Raw genomic sequence first — 17,024 nt, 5'->3', positions numbered from 1 at the left:
CCGGAGCTTTGTTCTTTCTGATTGATTTTTTTGCTTCTTCAAATTCCTCCAATTTTAGGTCACTCTCAGAAAATGAACTAGTATGGTCAGTAAAATAGTTATTAAATGAATTGTTCGAGTTGTTTATCTTGGATGCCAGGTTAGGACCGATATTTACAAAAAAGTTATTATATTTGTCGGAGATTTTTTATCTTGTTTTTTTATCTGTATACTCAATTCCATTTTCCGCAATTCTAAAGGGTAATTTAAAAAGGGATTTCTAAAGGGATTTAGTTTTGGTTTTTCCGATAATATCGTTCATAATTTCCCATGTTTTTTTAATGCTACCATTGTGTTTTTGTAATTGTTTAGAATAATAGATTTTTTTTGATTTATTTTTAATTTTTTCAAAAAGGTTTTTGTATTGTTTATAGACAGTAAGATTTTTTTCGTTTTTATTTTTTAAATATTTAATGTATAGTTTTTGTTTTTTCTTTGACGATTTCTTTATTCCGTTAGTTATCCATGGACATTTCAAATATTTAACTTTTATTTCTTTTTCAATAATTGGAAAGTGTTTATTGTAGTGCTCAAGAAAAATATCAATAAATATATTATAAGCAGTATTTGTAAGTCCTCGGTTGCATTGTTGATAAACATTTGACCAATTTGTTTTTGATAAAGTTTCTTTAAATTTGTGAATCGAAGATTTGTTAATTTTTCTTTTATATGTTTTAATTTTTGAATTATTTAATGAGGAAGAGTTTTGTGTAAGTCAGAAGAATATTGGAAAGTGGTCTGATATATCAATTTTAAATATTCCTGTTTTTAAAGATATGTCTAAAAATGAGTTGGTCAGTATATTATCTATGGCTGTAATTGAGGTTGAAGTGACTCTGGTGGGTTTATTAATTAATGAGAATATACCGAGCTGAAACAAATTATCAAAGAAAATTTTAATGTTATTGTTTTCATTGTATTTTAAACAATCTATGTTCATGTCTCCTATGCAAAATATATATATTTTTTCATTGTTGAGTTTTATAAAGATTTGGTTCAGATAGTTAGAAAATTTGATAATATTGCCATCAGGTGGCCTGTAACAAGTAGTTACTAGAATGTTTTTTTTATTTTTATTGGTTATTTCTATGGTGAAGGCCTCATTGTCAACATCGAAGAACAAGAAGTCGTTTCTAATTTTTTTTTCAAGATCATTCCGAATATAAACTAAAATTCCTCCTCCTCTTTTAAGTATTTTTCTTTCAAAAGAAATCATGTGGTAGTTAGTAATTTGAAGGTTTGAATTTGCTTTAGAAAATTCGTCAGTACACCACGTTTCTGTAATACAAATCATGCTGAATGAATAATTACATTCTAAAAGAAAACTTTTCAATTTGTCGATATTTGAGTTAATACTTCTTATGTTTATGTGAATAACTGTAAAATCTTCATTACCTTGTTTGAATTGGGATTTAAAAGTATCAATTTCAAAATATTCTGTATTACAACATTTTTCGTTAAATATTTTTTTATCTGCGTGGTAAAAATCGTTAGGTAAAATATTATTTGCGGTTTTAAAGTAATCGGAGTAATGGGTTTCAAACTCTATTGTTTCGATTGCCATTTTGTCGGTTTACATAATTTAATTACAAAGATTGCGGTTTTTTTTTTTTAATTATTTTATTTTTTTGCAAACACTCTCCTATTTACGAAATTCTCTGACAAATATTTTATCATATTTGATAATAGCGTATTTACCTTCTTTGCGTAGCCGTTTGACTTCTTCCCAAAGCTTTTTCCTAATCTCCATTGTTTCATTCGAGAAGTCTTCGTTAATGAAAATACCCGTTCCCTTGAGTTTTTTTGCTGATGTTAATATTTTATTTTTATTTTGAAAGTCTAATAATTTAACAATCATGGTTCGTGGAGATTTATCTTCTTTTATTTTCCCGATACGATAAGCTCTTTCAACTATTATTTCCTCGGAGATTCCCAGCTTGTTTATAAATATATTTTTAAGCTCATTTGCACGATCATTCCAAGTTTCAGTGGGCAGCTCAGTTAATCCATCAATTCTTAGGTTATTCTGTCGTGAACGTTTTTCCAAGTAATTAAATTTGTTTTTTAAATTGCCAATTTCGATGTCTAACAAACTGTTTGTTTATAATATTTTATTTAAAAAGTTTTCTTCCTGAAAGTTAATACTTTCCTTTAAACCACTGATGTCTTTTTCAACAATTGCAAATTTCGATTTGTTTTTATTAAACTCGTTTTCAAGTTTGTCAAGTCGATCGGTTATTATTTTTAAGTTCGCACTTAAAATATCGGTAAATATCTTTTCCTGATTTTTTAAAAGTATAGCAGTTTCAGTTAAAATGCCTTTTTTTTGCTCATCAAGTTTGGTGCTTATTAGTTTTTCTATATTTTTCATCATAACTTCCATTTTGTAAATAACTAATCGCTCGATAAACACGTCTTGCTCATTCAATGCCGCAAGTCAAAAAAAACCTATATATATATATTTCTGAATTAAATTAAAACATTAAATGTTACCACTTATTGGATGTTAAAATAATTAAAAACATTTTATTAAAGTTCTTTTGTTATTGGCTCTAAGTGGAAAAATCACGTGACTTGCGTAATAATAATAGTACGTTGATGGGAAAAAAACCTAGTTTTCCCCCAAACTATTGCTATTACTCTAGTCACGTGGTTTTCTGACTTTATCCATATATGGACTCATATAAGTTATTAACATTGCAAAAATTAAATATAAATATAGAGCCTATTAAATTTTTTAATTGTCTCGATATTTGATTTCCCTATTTAGTTTATCGAAAGCTACTGAATACTTATATAATAGCACAGCAAGTAGAATACGCCTTTTAAAATAAAAGCCTATATTTATAAAATAATGTTTAAATAAATAGCGCGTATTTATGCGCTAATTTTTTAATATATATAATAATATAAATTTTTGTTAAAATTTTTTTATTCGTCATTAAAAAACAATATTTATTATTTGTTAAAGTTGTGTTGAATTAAAATTTAAAGAAAACAAAATAATGTAATAATAACTTCTATTTAACAATAGAAGTTATTATTACAAAAGTACCGTTAGCCGGACACGAATTTCTCTTGTTGGTTGCAGTTTTCTTAAGCAATCCTTAAAATGAAATTTTGTTACTTTAAATGGGGATAACTTTTTGTAGAATTATTCGTTTTGTATGAAATTTTCACCATTGTAATATAAATTTAAAGCTCCTTTTTTTTATTTCGATAAAAGATCTTACAACCGAGGTCATTTACAAATAGTTAAATACTAATCTTAAGTAAACAACTTGATAAAGTATTAATTATAATGATAATTACAATGATGATAAATTAACAATTAAAAGAATAATAAGAAAATTATATAATAATAAACCAATATCAATTTTAAAACAACAATTGAATATTATACAAGGACAAGAAAGTTACAAACAGTCACATACTAACAAAACGTAACAACCTTCCATGTAACTAAAACAATTACTGCAAAAAAAGTAGCATATAATAATAAATATACAATAAATATAATAAAGATATAATAAATATAATAATTTTAATACCAATAATCATAATAAAAACAATAAAAGTAATATAAATATTTTATTAAAAAATAACAGTAAATAAACAAACAAAAATTATTTCAATAACACTCACAAATAAAAACATGTCACACACTCATAAACATTTAGTTAGGAAAAGTATAGAGCTTTTATGATGATATATGATATTTTAAATCTTTAATTTTTCTAATGATACATAATATTTATATATAAAAATAATTTAATTTTTACTCACGTACCTAGTATTATATAACCCGAGTTTCAATTAAAATCGCTCTTTTAGAACTCTGCAAATAGTTTGACGCAACGTTAAAGTTATGTAAATAAACAGGTTGTTAAAAGAGTTGAGTAAATAAAAAGGTGTTGTTGACCAGAAAATTTGTTGTTTGTGGCTACTGAGATTGAGCAAGACAAAAAATTATGAGAACTTGCATTAAGTACGTAGAGATGGCTTCTTTTTAAAATATTTTTGAGAAACCATTGCAATTTTGCATTAAAAAGTTCTTTGTATCACAAATCAATAACACAATTTAAAACAGATTAAAAAGGTAAGTACCCGTTTTAAACAAAAAAACATGTCACGATGATTTTATGATGATTTTAAATGTTAATTTATTACTTTATATTTTCTAGACAACATAAAAACTTTTCTAGAAAACATAAAACTTTTCTAGAAAACATAAAAACACACACACACATATATATGCTTTAATTTAATAATGATGATTTTTTAAATTTTAATATATATATATATATATATATATATATATATATATATATATATATATATATATATATATATATATATATATATATATATACATTATATTTAATTTCGGCAGAGAAAATTTCAACTCCCCTTCAAAATACTTATTTGGTTTGGATATTTGAAGTATATTTGGGTATTGTAGCAAGAAAAACATACTAATTCAGGTTTAACACAGGTACATTAATTTTGATTATTCGCTTTTTTCTAATACTTTTATCTTATTGAAAATGCAGGATAAATGATCTTTTTTTAAATTGACTTATAGCAAAAATAGTTATTTATTTTATTCAAAAATATGATCCGATCAAAATGTGAGTAAGAGTATTGTTAAACTCTAGGTATGTTACGATTTATAGAAGTTTTACCAAGGGTTGCTTAATGGAGATAATTTCGGCTGATAAACCATTTTAAATTTCGCCAAATTTACCTACCTGTGAAAAAACTCCAATATATTAGGTACGTGAACTAAATTTTTCAAATTAATTAAAAACTTTGTAGATCGTTAAAAAATCCTTCAGAACAGGATTTTAAAGGTAAAAAAGTTATAAAAACTGAACAGTTCTACAAAACATTATATGATTGAAAGTAGCAAAATTTTGATAGGGTAGGGCGGGGCTAATTGAGCATAGGGACAAGTTGGGCAATCAAAATATATATTTAAAAATTACGCATCACATGACAAAACATCTAATAAATGAAAGTTAGGGAATTAGAATGTTAACACAATGCGCAACAAAAGATTGTTGGAAAGCAGTTGAGTAAGATACACGGGCACTTTTTCAATTTTGGACCAAAAAGTAAAAAAAAAATTATGCTGTTTTTCTCTTAAACGCTTATAAATTTTTTTATCTGCCATCACTTAAGTGTTGATATTTAACCAATTTATCGGACTTTTGATTAAATCGATTAAATCTAGCCGTTTTTCCCAAATTCTTATTGTTCTCTTTAAAGCCTAACTCATGTGTCACCTTGTCGAGTAGGGGTAAGTTGAACAACTTTGAAAAAAACTGAACTGTCGAATTCAAAGAAATTACTTTGATAAGAAATAATTTATCGGTAGTTAAATTATTTCTTATATAAGAAGGTAAAAGCAACAGTTTTCTATAAACATCATAATTACCCTACTTTACCCTACATCATTATTACTAAAAAAAAGAAAAACTATAAATTCATTGTTAATGATGGGATACATCCTTCATTATTATAATGATGTTAATTAATATCATTAATGGGATACATTATTCATAACTATGGTTTAGTATAATAGGCCATAACTTTTTTATATATCATAAATTTTATAAATATAATTTATAAACAATTGGGGTTCGGCGAATTTGAGAACTTCTGAAAATGTTATTTTTAACCTTAGGTAACTGCGATGCCTTAAGAGTAACAAGTTAACGTTGGGCAACTTATAAAATAAAGAAAGTGTATCAATGCAAGAAAAATATAAATTTCGGTAAATTTGCTGCTAAATGTCTTAAATTAAAACCGTCAAAAAAATCATTTTTATTTATTTGTTTTTAGATTTATTAGCTTTTAACTTACTTTGTTTCTACAAAATATACTTTAACAAACTAAATTTTTAATTCAATTTCTGAAAAATGTGCGAACATTCGGTGATTGCAAATGCGGTTAAATCAAAGTTCTTTCAATTAAAACTGCCTTTTTTCAAATAATTTTCATGTTCTGTTTCATTTTGTTTTGTTTTGATTTTAACCACCTACCTCAATTTTAACTCTATCAACTTGGGAGTTACTAGAAAACAAAGAATAGAGTTAAAGGAAACGGTGCAAGGAAAAGGTTGACAGAAGGCTTGAAAAGTTGGAGGTTATATGAGTCAGACATGGAGATGGGAGAGAATTCTAAAGTGTGGGGAAAAAAAACTAAAATAAAAGTTTTTGGAGCATGCAGGAACCGATACATTAAAAAGATGAGGCTAAACTGAATGACGAGAAAAATGAGAAAGAGTTGATGTGTTTTTTTTTTGATGGAACTAGAGCTAATAGTAACGACCATGATAGTATTTGTAGAAAAGAGAAAAAGATACAACTCTACAGCGATGGCAGAAAAAGCAGGTCCAACTACGTTTACAATGCGTTTTTGGACTTTGTTTAGAAAAGAAATTATTGTTCACTACTGAGAGGTCAGTAGTGAATAATAATTCAAGAAAACGTAAAGAAGAGGACTCAGTGAAAGGGTTGCCATTCGTTAATATAGGAATATCGACAGTATTGCAATAATTAATTGCAGTAAACAACTATTTTAATACTAATTTGTGCTGGAGTTAAAATTCACAAGCCACTGCAAGCCCTAATCTGTAAGAAAAGTGAGATCAGATTCAATATTAGTCAGTTTTATAAATTTTTTTTAGTCAATATACTTGTCAGTTTTATAAATTTCATAATTGCTTTCAACACTAGTAGTGTAATTTTTTCAAATTTTTTTAGATCATCTAAATTTTCCCTTTTTGTTAACGCAGAAGCGCTTTCGTTTATCATTTTGAGCCTTTTTCTTTTGCTTAATGCGGCTGATTTACTTTAAGCAGCATTAAAAAAAGGTAATATTAGGGTGTCAAATAGCGAGGTTTTATATGGATAGGATTTTATGGTTGCATTTTTTTCTCTCTGTCTTGAAAGTATGAAACGACGTGGTATTAACTTTGCCAGAAATAGCAATTAAAAAGGAGAGAGTTATACAGTCAGACAATTAGTTTGTAAAATGAATGTTATGGCCGTTAGAAGTGTTCATATTGCTGGTAAAAGAAGATAAATAAGTTGTAGTAGCTGCTGGATAGTTGATAAATGCAGATAAATGGAGATAGCAAAAACTCAGGTTTATCAAGTAACTTTTATTTTTATTATTTTTATTTATTAAATTTATTTTTGTAAGTTATTTTTTTAGTAATTTTATTTTGTAAGTTTACCTTTATTATAATACTCAACAAATACTCAAAGTTTTTGTATTTGTAAAATATGCAAATAGTCGAGTGCACAAAGGATACAGTATTGTCTTAACGCCAAGCCCCTAATTATTCGTATAAATATAGAAATACACATATACGACATTAATATTTCACATAAAAATCGAAAAAAAAGTTATAATTAATTCCGGAAAAAAAGAGTTTTGGTTTGAAATTAGTTTTAGTTGCAAGTGTTTTAATGTCTTTATTGATTTTTATATTTCATGGTTGAGGACCTCTGGTGGTACATATAATTATTATTTAAATATCTATTAAGGTATTTAAATTGTATCTTTTAAACTAATGTTTTGAAAATATTTGGGATCATTTTGATATTAATTTTGTTGATTAAAACTAAAAGGTGGTAAATGTTTAATTGATAAATATTCAGAATTTAGGTCATTTAACAATGTCCGTGAATATGAGAGACATTGTACGTTAGATATAATCCTAATTGCATGTTTGTGATTGTTGAAAAGTTTCTTTAGTTTTGTTTGTTGGTCTAAACAATTTAGCATTCTTGAGATAACAATAAATAAAGGAGAAATAAATATATTTTAAAAATATTTGATTTAGGTAAGAGTTATTTTATAAAATATGCAAAACTTTTTAGAAATTTTGTTTTTGATTAAGATTATGTGATTTTCCCACGTGACATTTTCTTCACGAAGAAACACCTAGAAACTTTATTGAGTGTTCTCATCTTATATTGTAATTCCCTGACATTCGGAAGTTTTTGGGGTAAATTTGTCTTTTGATGAAGGCGATTAAAAATAAGTATACATAGTTTTTGTTAAATTTACTGAAAATCTTCTTTTATTAAACCATTCAGTTACTTTAAAAGTTCTTTTTTGACCGTTTTATATATTGTTATTATATCACTATGGTAATAAAATGAATTAGCGTCCTCTGCAAATAAAATTGAGTTTAAAATATTAGAAGCTTTGTTTGATATAAATTAAAAATAAAAATTCTTATAATATGAATCCTTGAGTAATATCTAAATCACTAGGATTTTTTGTGTGTTTGTTTGTTTCCCTATTTAAAAACATTGAAGTAAATAAGAGATAACTGAAAGATTATTATTTGCTTGAAAATTAAAAAAATAAAATTTATAATCAAAAATTAGTAACTAAGTAATTAAGTTAATGAATAAATATTGATACAATTTGTGTTAACTTTTTGTTTTATATATACAACTTTTATATATTGAATGTTAATTTAAAAGAAGCATTTAAAATCGGATATATTAAAATCCACTACCAGCTTCAATTCATTTTTAAACTGTTCTATATTAATTTTCTGAATACTTGTAAAATTTGGTTAACCTTTTACACTGTCAATTCTAAAATTTTGGGTATGAAGCTGATTTAAAATTATATTTAGAGATAACAATGTTATTATAAATTTTTTTTGGGTGTTTATGAATTACTTTGTTAAGATAAAATTGAAATATTTTAGAGATAATCCTGTTTTTGTTTTATACATAAACATTGAAACTTGTGTAAGCTTGTTTTATTATAAATTACACGCAGAAGAGGCAAGCAAGATATATATTTCTATCAGCTCCAAATAATATTTTGTACGCGTGTTTTGGTGTGTTTAATTATTAGGTTTGGCAATTTCATGAAAATTTTCACTCTCTTTTTTCAAGGTTAGTTTGTGGTACACTATATACTTTGTCAGTTTTTTATATTCTTGATCATCATATATCATGGAGTAAAAATGTTGCATGGTACTTTTATTCTAAGCCTGTCAATTTGATGTTCATTTATAATTTTATGATAAAAATTTTTTTCCATCATCCTACAAATCAAAAAAAGTTATATATTTATAATTACAAATGTAAAAACATTTTACATTCCATAGTAAAACAAAGTTAAAAGATATAAACAAATAAAGATAATATTAAAAAAAAAAAAACTCGAAATAAATAAAAACAAAGTACAAGTGAAAAAAAAAAGTTTGAAAATAAAAAACAATAATAATACTTATGTATTAAAAAAGAACTACAGATATTTCTACCAGCAAAAACTTTTTTAGTTTTTTTATCAGGGTTGGGTACGTATTTGTATTTGTATTTGGCAATAATAGTCTAAATTGTCGTATTTGAATTCGTACTGTATTTGATTAAAAAATTTCTCAAATATTTGTATTTGATTAAAATGTGTTTGTAACTCCAAAAACTATACTGACCAATATTTTTTTGGGAAAAAATTTTTTTTATTTTTACCACCAAAATAATTTAAAAATTTGATTTTAAATGATATTTGTTAAAAGACTTGTTTTAATTGTTCTATTTAGTATAACATTTTATAAGTAGTGTTTTTAATAAGTAATTTTTTTATTTTAACTAGATGTAGTTACATATAGAATTTTTTTCATATGTAATTAATTTTTTCATATGTAATTATATCTGGAAAAAAATATTAACTAATAATCATTATTTTAGCCAGATGTTATAACATATGGAAATTTTTTTAGATGTAACTATATCTGAAAAAAATTCTTCCAGATGTTATTGGATTTGGAGAAAAATTGCCAGATGTAGTTACATCTTTCTAAAGATGTTGTTGGGGACGTTAAATTTTCAGATGATATTGGACAGATGTTATTAGAGTAAAAGATAAATACAGATGATCTCGAACAAAAGTGTACAGATGATCTTGGACTACTTCACAGATGTTGTTGGACAGATGTAGTAATCTTTTATCTAGAAATTCTTCTATAAACCAAATTATATGATATATTAATAAAGTAAGATAAATGAAACATTTTATTTAAATCAGTAAAAATCTGAAAGTAAAGATTTTGTTTTGAGTTTTACTCTGTTACGCTAACAACTGAAATATATACAAATATTATTTTACTGCTAAACTACGTAAAGTAAGTAAAAGTGTTCCATCAGACATTAAATACCCATCTAAGGGTTCATGTGATACTTCTTGCTCAGAAAAATAACAACCAATATTTATATAATATCATATTTTAATAGTATAATATAATATTTTAACATTGGTCTGATTAAAATATTACATTATATAATATTTTAACTACAGGCATGTAAATAAAACACAAAATTTTTACAAGAACGCAATATGCCACACAAGAATGCACCTATAAGATACTGTATTGGCTTTTTAAAAATATATAGCATTGTGGTATTTATTAAAATTAATATTTTCATGTCACGTACCTACTATGTAACTAATTATGATTAATTGCTAAGCAATAATTTTGCTAAACGAAAACGACTGATATATATATATATAATTTTATAAAAAAAAACGAATACTTACGGGTAAAAAAATATTTGATAAAATTTGCAATATATTGCAAATCCGTAAATAAAAAATAGCAAAAATAATAGTAAGTTTATCAGAGATGAATATAAATACGTTAAAATACGTTAGCTTTTCTACTTTAATGTAAAGTAATACACTACAACAGTTATTGAAATTATTTTCATCAAAACAATACAATAGTTATTGTAACTTTATTTCATTAAAACAATACAATACAATAGTTCTCGAATTTTATTGTTTTGTTAGAAAAAAAACAATGCAATACTTATTGTAATTGTTTTTCATCGCAGCAATACAATACTAAAATAAAATATTTTTATTGCTTCTGTAATATTACAATACATTATTATTCTATTGTAATGTGTAATAGTATTTAGTTTTTACAATTACAGTTACAATAGTCCTAACCCTAGTTTTAAAAAAACAATATTTAACAATAATAATAACACTTATATTTTATAATAATAATAAAAATAATAATAACAATGATATCAATAATAGTAATAATAATAATAATAATAATAATAATAATAACATTATCAATAATATTTTTTACAATAAAAGTAAAAAAAAAGAAAAGTTTTATAACAATAATATTATATCGGGTAGTGGTATTAATATTAGCAACAGAAGTTAGAAAACAATAAAATATATAAGTTAAAGAAAAGTAAATGAAAAGTAAAAAATAATCAAAACGGAAAGTAGTTATAGGGTAGATTAAGGTAATATGATCACCTAGGAAATATAAGCATAGTAAAAAAATTCTAAGATGTAAGCAGTGAAGTTAAAGTTGCTTTGTATCTTTTGAACCGACTTTATATGGTGATAACAGAAACAGTATAATTAGCGTAAGTTTATATGCAGTAATTAGCGTCTCTCAACTAATTAAAACACTATTAAATTTTTTGCGTTGTTAAAATGTTATCATCACGCATGAATGAGTCTGTGGCGCGAAATTTTGATCCTAAAATAATGAAATTTAATTTTTCGTAAAGAAAATTATGTTAGCTAGAAATCTGTTTCATTTTTGTTCGAAAAACAATGCATGGAAAAACTTAGTTTTGACTTTAAAGATACCATTTTTGTGTAATATGAGCATGCTCAAATTACCCAGTGTTTTTCATTGAAATTACCTAGTTCTAAATCCTAAAATTGCATTGGTTTTAATTTATTTTTGAATAAAAAAAAAACTTAGTAAAAATTTTTTAACATTTAAACAATACTAAATATCTTTTTGTAATTTAAATTCAAAAAATTTGTAATTTTATCATTTAAGGTTTGAGTTAAAAATAAGAATAAAATTGAAAAAATAACGAACTAATTTTTTTTGTTGCTAAAAACAAAGTAATATTGTTTAATAAATTTAATAAAAAGTGGCTTAAAATTTGATCTTTTAATGAAAAGTTTTGTTAATAACAAATCATTATATTCCACAAATTAGTTCTAATTGTCAGAATGATATTTTTTTACTTAATTAATATTTATTTTTTTGAACTAATTTAAAGTGGTCATATTACCAGTTGTCTGGGTAATATGACCACTTTAAATTAGCTCAAATAAATAACATTAAGTAAAAAAATATTATCGGGGTAATATGCGACTTTTTTAAAACCTCTATGTTTTTAAGAAACAATTTCGGGTGCCCAAATATCTATTTGAATCATGAGTAGTGATCCTTAAAAATTGTTTAATCACAAAAAATTTTAATCCATCATAATTATTTCAAGAAAATATTTTAACTTTTGCTTTAGGTGCCATAATCTGCCCTAAATAATCCTAAATAGTAAATATTATAATAATCATGAGTGACTTGGCTCCCCCACGCTTTAATTGGGTAGAAAGATAAATTCAGCAAACTTTTCTCAAACTTGGGGGGTTTAGTTATTTGAGACCTATTTTCTTACACGTATATACATATATACTTATAAACATACACACATACACACACAAACATACATAAATAATGGTTTTCAAACATACATAAATAATGATTTTTTTTTTTAAGAGTAGCTTTTAATTTGATTAAAAATAAAGATATAGAGTTAAAGGTTTCTGGCAGCACAAAAACCTTATATACGCAATTATTACTGGAGGGAAGGGGGCGCCACCAACCCTAGGGACGGCCCTGAGTATAGTTAATTTAATAATAAATAAAATATAGTAGCCGATAAATTATAAATTACAAATAAATTAATAATAGATACAACAACTAGAAAATCAAAATATTATCTTTTTCTTTATATTCTTCAACAAACTTTCAACTCAACTTCGAGTTAAATACTTATTTAACTCGAAATTGGCTAAACTTTTTTCTTCTGATTTGTAAAATATTCTAAAATATAATTTATATTGCTATGTATTCAATTTAACTGTTCTAATCCCGTCAACACTTGCATATTCAGATAAAAAACTAACCATAATTATTAAATAGAAATAATGTTTTTTAAATGAAAAAGTAGTTTTTTAAGTTGTTGTAAATGTTTTTGTAAAAGTCATTTTCATCACTTTCAAATTTCTCCATACCTGGATATTCAAGTAAGATAGGTAAGCGTTTCATTTTGGTAAAAAATTGGCAATCAGAGACAATTTAAACAATTGTTTTTTTCTCGGATTTTTCGATGCTTTGAAACAAATATATCCCATGGCCGACGAAACAGGTTTCAAAGTGTAGGGGCACAATCGCCAATTTCTAAAAAAAGTCCTCTATATCTAGGTTAATTTTTTTCAAAAGATATAATTTCCTTTAATCATTTTAAAAAATGGCTACAGGCCATTTTTTAAAATAATTAAAGCGATTGTTCCCCTACACTTTGAAACCCTTTTCGTCGGCCATGGGATATATTTGTTTCAAAACATTGAAAAATCCGAGAAAAAAACAATTGTTTAAATTGTTTCTGATTGCCAATGTTTTACCAAAATGACAATTTTATAAAAGTTTTATAAAGATTGTAATACATCGTTGAAAAGAACATTAATAAAGTATTTTAAAGGTTAAAAAATTATTAAAATTTAACAATTTTATAAAACGTTATGAGATTTTAAGTGAATAATTTTGAATATATGGAATTGTTAAAGAAACTGTGGTCAAAATTAAATTTTTCTTAACGCAAATTGTTATAAATTTGTCAATTCTTGTCGAAAAGATAGGTTTAAGAGTGTGTTAAAAATTTATATAATTATCTCTCTACAGGGCGTGGCTGGGGGCTGGAGGGACACCAAACTACGGCTTTTACAGCCAATAAATAAAAACTTGTTCACAATTAGGTGTTTTTTTAATGTGAATTTTAACTTTTATGCAATAGAAGTTCTTGCAATTTGTTCCCAGATTTTATTAGAGGTATATTTTTGAGTTAGGGGTCGATGTGGTGATGATTGTTTAACACAGTAAATCTAGCATAAAATATAAAGTTTATAATTTACAACTTTACAGCATTTGCTAGTGGTATATATTGCAAAGCTGTAAATTATACCCATATCTTAAACATTTATGATATTTTAAAAAAAGTTCAAAAATTAGATTTTTTAAAACTTGAAAAAAATGTATGAAAAAATATTTTACTCGTACCAGTGTATCCATTTTCTCAGGAGAAAGAGCGTACGCGAAAAAAAAAATTAAAATAAGATTTAAAAGATATTTTAAAAAGATATTACTTAAAATTATAGAAATTAGTATAAAAAAATATTTTAACACGTTACAAAACAGCCTTTAAATGCTTAGGAAAAAGGTTGTTTGACACCCTCCCGACCAATCTAAAAAAAATTTAAATGTTTCAAAATACATATTGTAATTGATTTGTGTCTCGGCTTTTAGCAAATCATTAAAAGTTTTAAATTTCACTAATAAAACTAAATACTAATCAAATTCAACGATAGACACCACCTAAAAGTAAGCCAGAGCCGTCTACCTACAAATTGTCACAACATTTGTAGGTAGACGGCTCTGTCACAACTTTTTTGACACATACCTCTTCTTCATCGCGCTTTACCTACAACACCCAAGTATGGGTAATTACTATCTCATCTAAATGATGGGTTATCGACACTTCCATTGCTTTCAACGCAAAAATAATTGTTAGGATAAAGGTCCTGGGTGTTGCGACAGATAATTTGTGTAATTCTCATACGTCAAGCCTAAACCAAAATATCAAAATATATCTAAAAAATTAATATCTCTAAACTATGATAGAAATGTTACCAATTGTTATTTGATGATTTACTTTAAAAATAAAGTCTCCTATTAACACACATAGAATGCATTAAAAGTAAAGAATAAACTGGGTAATTGATAAAACAAGTTATAATAAAAACAACTAAAAATACAAAAAACACCTACAAACTTTATTTGCTTTCTTTTAAAAAGTTTTAATATGATCATACCAGTAATACCAGTTAGCTACTATCAAAAACATGTTTCCAAAAGATTATTAACATTTATATTACTTACTAATCCATTATTATTTCCAAATATAAAAAGCTCTTATAAAAAACCCAAAAACATAAAGCTGATATTTATGCAGCACCTTTCTTAATTTTTAACTAATGACACCAACACTGCACTAAATTATTTATAGTTCACCAAATAATTTTAATAACTGTAATATAAATTTTCTTACTTGTAATCTTTTCTTATGAATCTTTAGATTCATTAGAAAGTTTCTAACGAATCTAAAGATTCATATTTTAATAAATCTATAGATTCATTTTTTAATGAATCTAAAGATTCATTTTTTAATGAATCTAAAGATTCATTAGAAAAGAATATAACTTTGAAACAACAGGGAGATATAATATCAACACTCAAAACAAAACACAAAAAGAGTATAATTGAATTAAGTTTATTACAATATTCAACCTAATTAATAAAATAATTAGATTTAATCTTTCTTACTATTAGTTTAAAAAAAAGTAACACTATAATAGAAGTAACAAAAAAAGCGCAACAACTTCAGCTTCAACCACTAAAAACATGAATACTGACTTTGATGAGTATCTTCATCTAAACAATTAAAACAAATGCTAAAAATATATAAAATATGTTTAAAGCATGTTTATAAAACAAAAAGAATACTTTGTTAAATAATCGTTCCACTGTCCTTTTTTTTTTTAAAAAAAAAATAACTTGAAATAGATAGTTGTTGTCAACTAAAACCATATACAATAGGGATATCCATTTTATCAGTCATGTTGGAATTTTAATACACGGTATGAGTCTAAATATAAAAGTACCATAATAACTGTTTGGAATTTTTTTGTGTGTTTGGAAGACGACTACTGTTTGCGCCGATAATTTTGATTTTTTAATTTGAACTTTTTTTGAAGGTTTTACGGCGTTTTTAAACATTTGGCGCTAATAGAATCCATCAATTATGGCGAGAAAAAAAAAACCTCCCCCAGTAACTAGGAAAACGTTTACAAATAATGAAATATTAGTATTTAATAATTAATCAGGTTATATAAATTATTTTGGAATTTCCAAAAAGTCAAAAAATTTAAAAAATCGAAGTTTGATATTTCCATACTTTTTCAATAAATTGCTAAATTTAAAACTTTGTGATAATTTTTTTATGTAGGCTTAAGGGAGTTTTTTCAGAGTAAACACGCTGAAAAATTAAAAAAATTTTTTTATCTTTACTAAATCAAACTCTAGTTTTTACAAATACGTTCTAGTGACGCCAAATTGTTTTTTTGTTCGAAAATCAATCCCGCGATAACTCGAATTCTTAAGAAATTCTTTTGTTTAAGAACAATGTTTGTCCAAATACACTATGTGTTTTGGGGTGGCCAAAATACAAAAAAAAGTTGTCTCAGATTTTTGAAAACTAAATTCCTACTGCTTTAAAATACTCAGATTAAGGATAATACAAAATATTTTTACTCTGGTGATAGTAATCCCAGAGATAGTGACCATCAAAGTCAAAAATGGTTGCCAAATTTAAGTTTTCAAAAAAAAATTATATATTTTTGTTTTTCTTGCAGTGTTTCGTCAATAATTTTTTTTTTTCTGCTAATTTGTTTATATATTAAAGAGTATCAAATTATATACGTCTTAAGAGGCTCAAAAAAAAAGAAAACTTTTTTTCTTTTTCAATTTTTATGATGTTTTAAGCCGAAAAAAAGTTTAAATCACAACTTCCAACTTCCGTGAACTCGCAAAAAATATGGTATCACAAGGTTTCGACCAAACTATTATTAAATAACGTGGAATTGAGTCTTTTTTTAAGAAATTAAAAAATTAGCTGCGACTTTTTGCGACTATGCGTGAAATTTCTCATTGAAGTTTGCGCTACCTGAATTATAGCCAATTTTGAATTTTTTTCCCAAGTGATAATTGATCAAAAGTCTAAATGAGACTTTGTATTCAATAATCAATTGAAAATTATAGTTTATTATTGATAATT

At 25.1% G+C, this 17,024-nt stretch overlaps 1 protein-coding gene and 1 long non-coding RNA gene across 2 annotated transcripts; one reads left to right on the top strand and one right to left on the bottom strand.

Annotated features, from left to right (window-relative positions):
* Positions 1–1,681: 1,681 nt before the first annotated feature.
* LOC136085353 (uncharacterized) lies at positions 1,682–2,422 on the bottom strand. Its single transcript, XM_065806654.1, has 2 exons — positions 2,185–2,422; positions 1,682–2,124 (listed from the first exon to the last, which is right to left on the bottom strand). The coding sequence occupies exons 1-2, from the start codon at positions 2,420–2,422 to the stop codon at positions 1,682–1,684; spliced, it is 681 nt and encodes a 226-aa protein (XP_065662726.1).
* Positions 2,423–4,002: 1,580 nt separating this feature from the next.
* LOC136084660 (uncharacterized) lies at positions 4,003–9,202 on the top strand. Its single transcript, XR_010640736.1, has 4 exons — positions 4,003–4,138; positions 4,433–4,534; positions 4,698–4,815; positions 5,729–9,202. It is a non-coding gene; the product is annotated as an uncharacterized LOC136084660 (long non-coding RNA).
* The last annotated feature ends 7,822 nt before the right edge of the window (positions 9,203–17,024 follow it).

The sequence above is a fragment of the Hydra vulgaris genome, chromosome 09 (assembly GCF_038396675.1).
Source record: "Hydra vulgaris chromosome 09, alternate assembly HydraT2T_AEP".
NCBI lineage: Eukaryota > Metazoa > Cnidaria > Hydrozoa > Anthoathecata > Hydridae > Hydra > Hydra vulgaris.
Note: the sequence above shows the minus strand (reverse complement) of the source record. Positions and strands in the feature narration are given on the sequence as shown.

Bases quoted from the DNA above. Each gene is read 5' to 3' on its own strand.
- LOC136085353 (XM_065806654.1), bottom strand. From the start codon at position 2,422: ATGGAAGTTATGATGAAAAATATAGAAAAACTAATAAGCACCAAACTT. The intron at 2,125-2,184 runs GTATTAACTTTC...ACAGTTTGTTAG, and splicing joins CATCAGTGGTTTAAAGGAAA to ACATCGAAATTGGCAATTTA.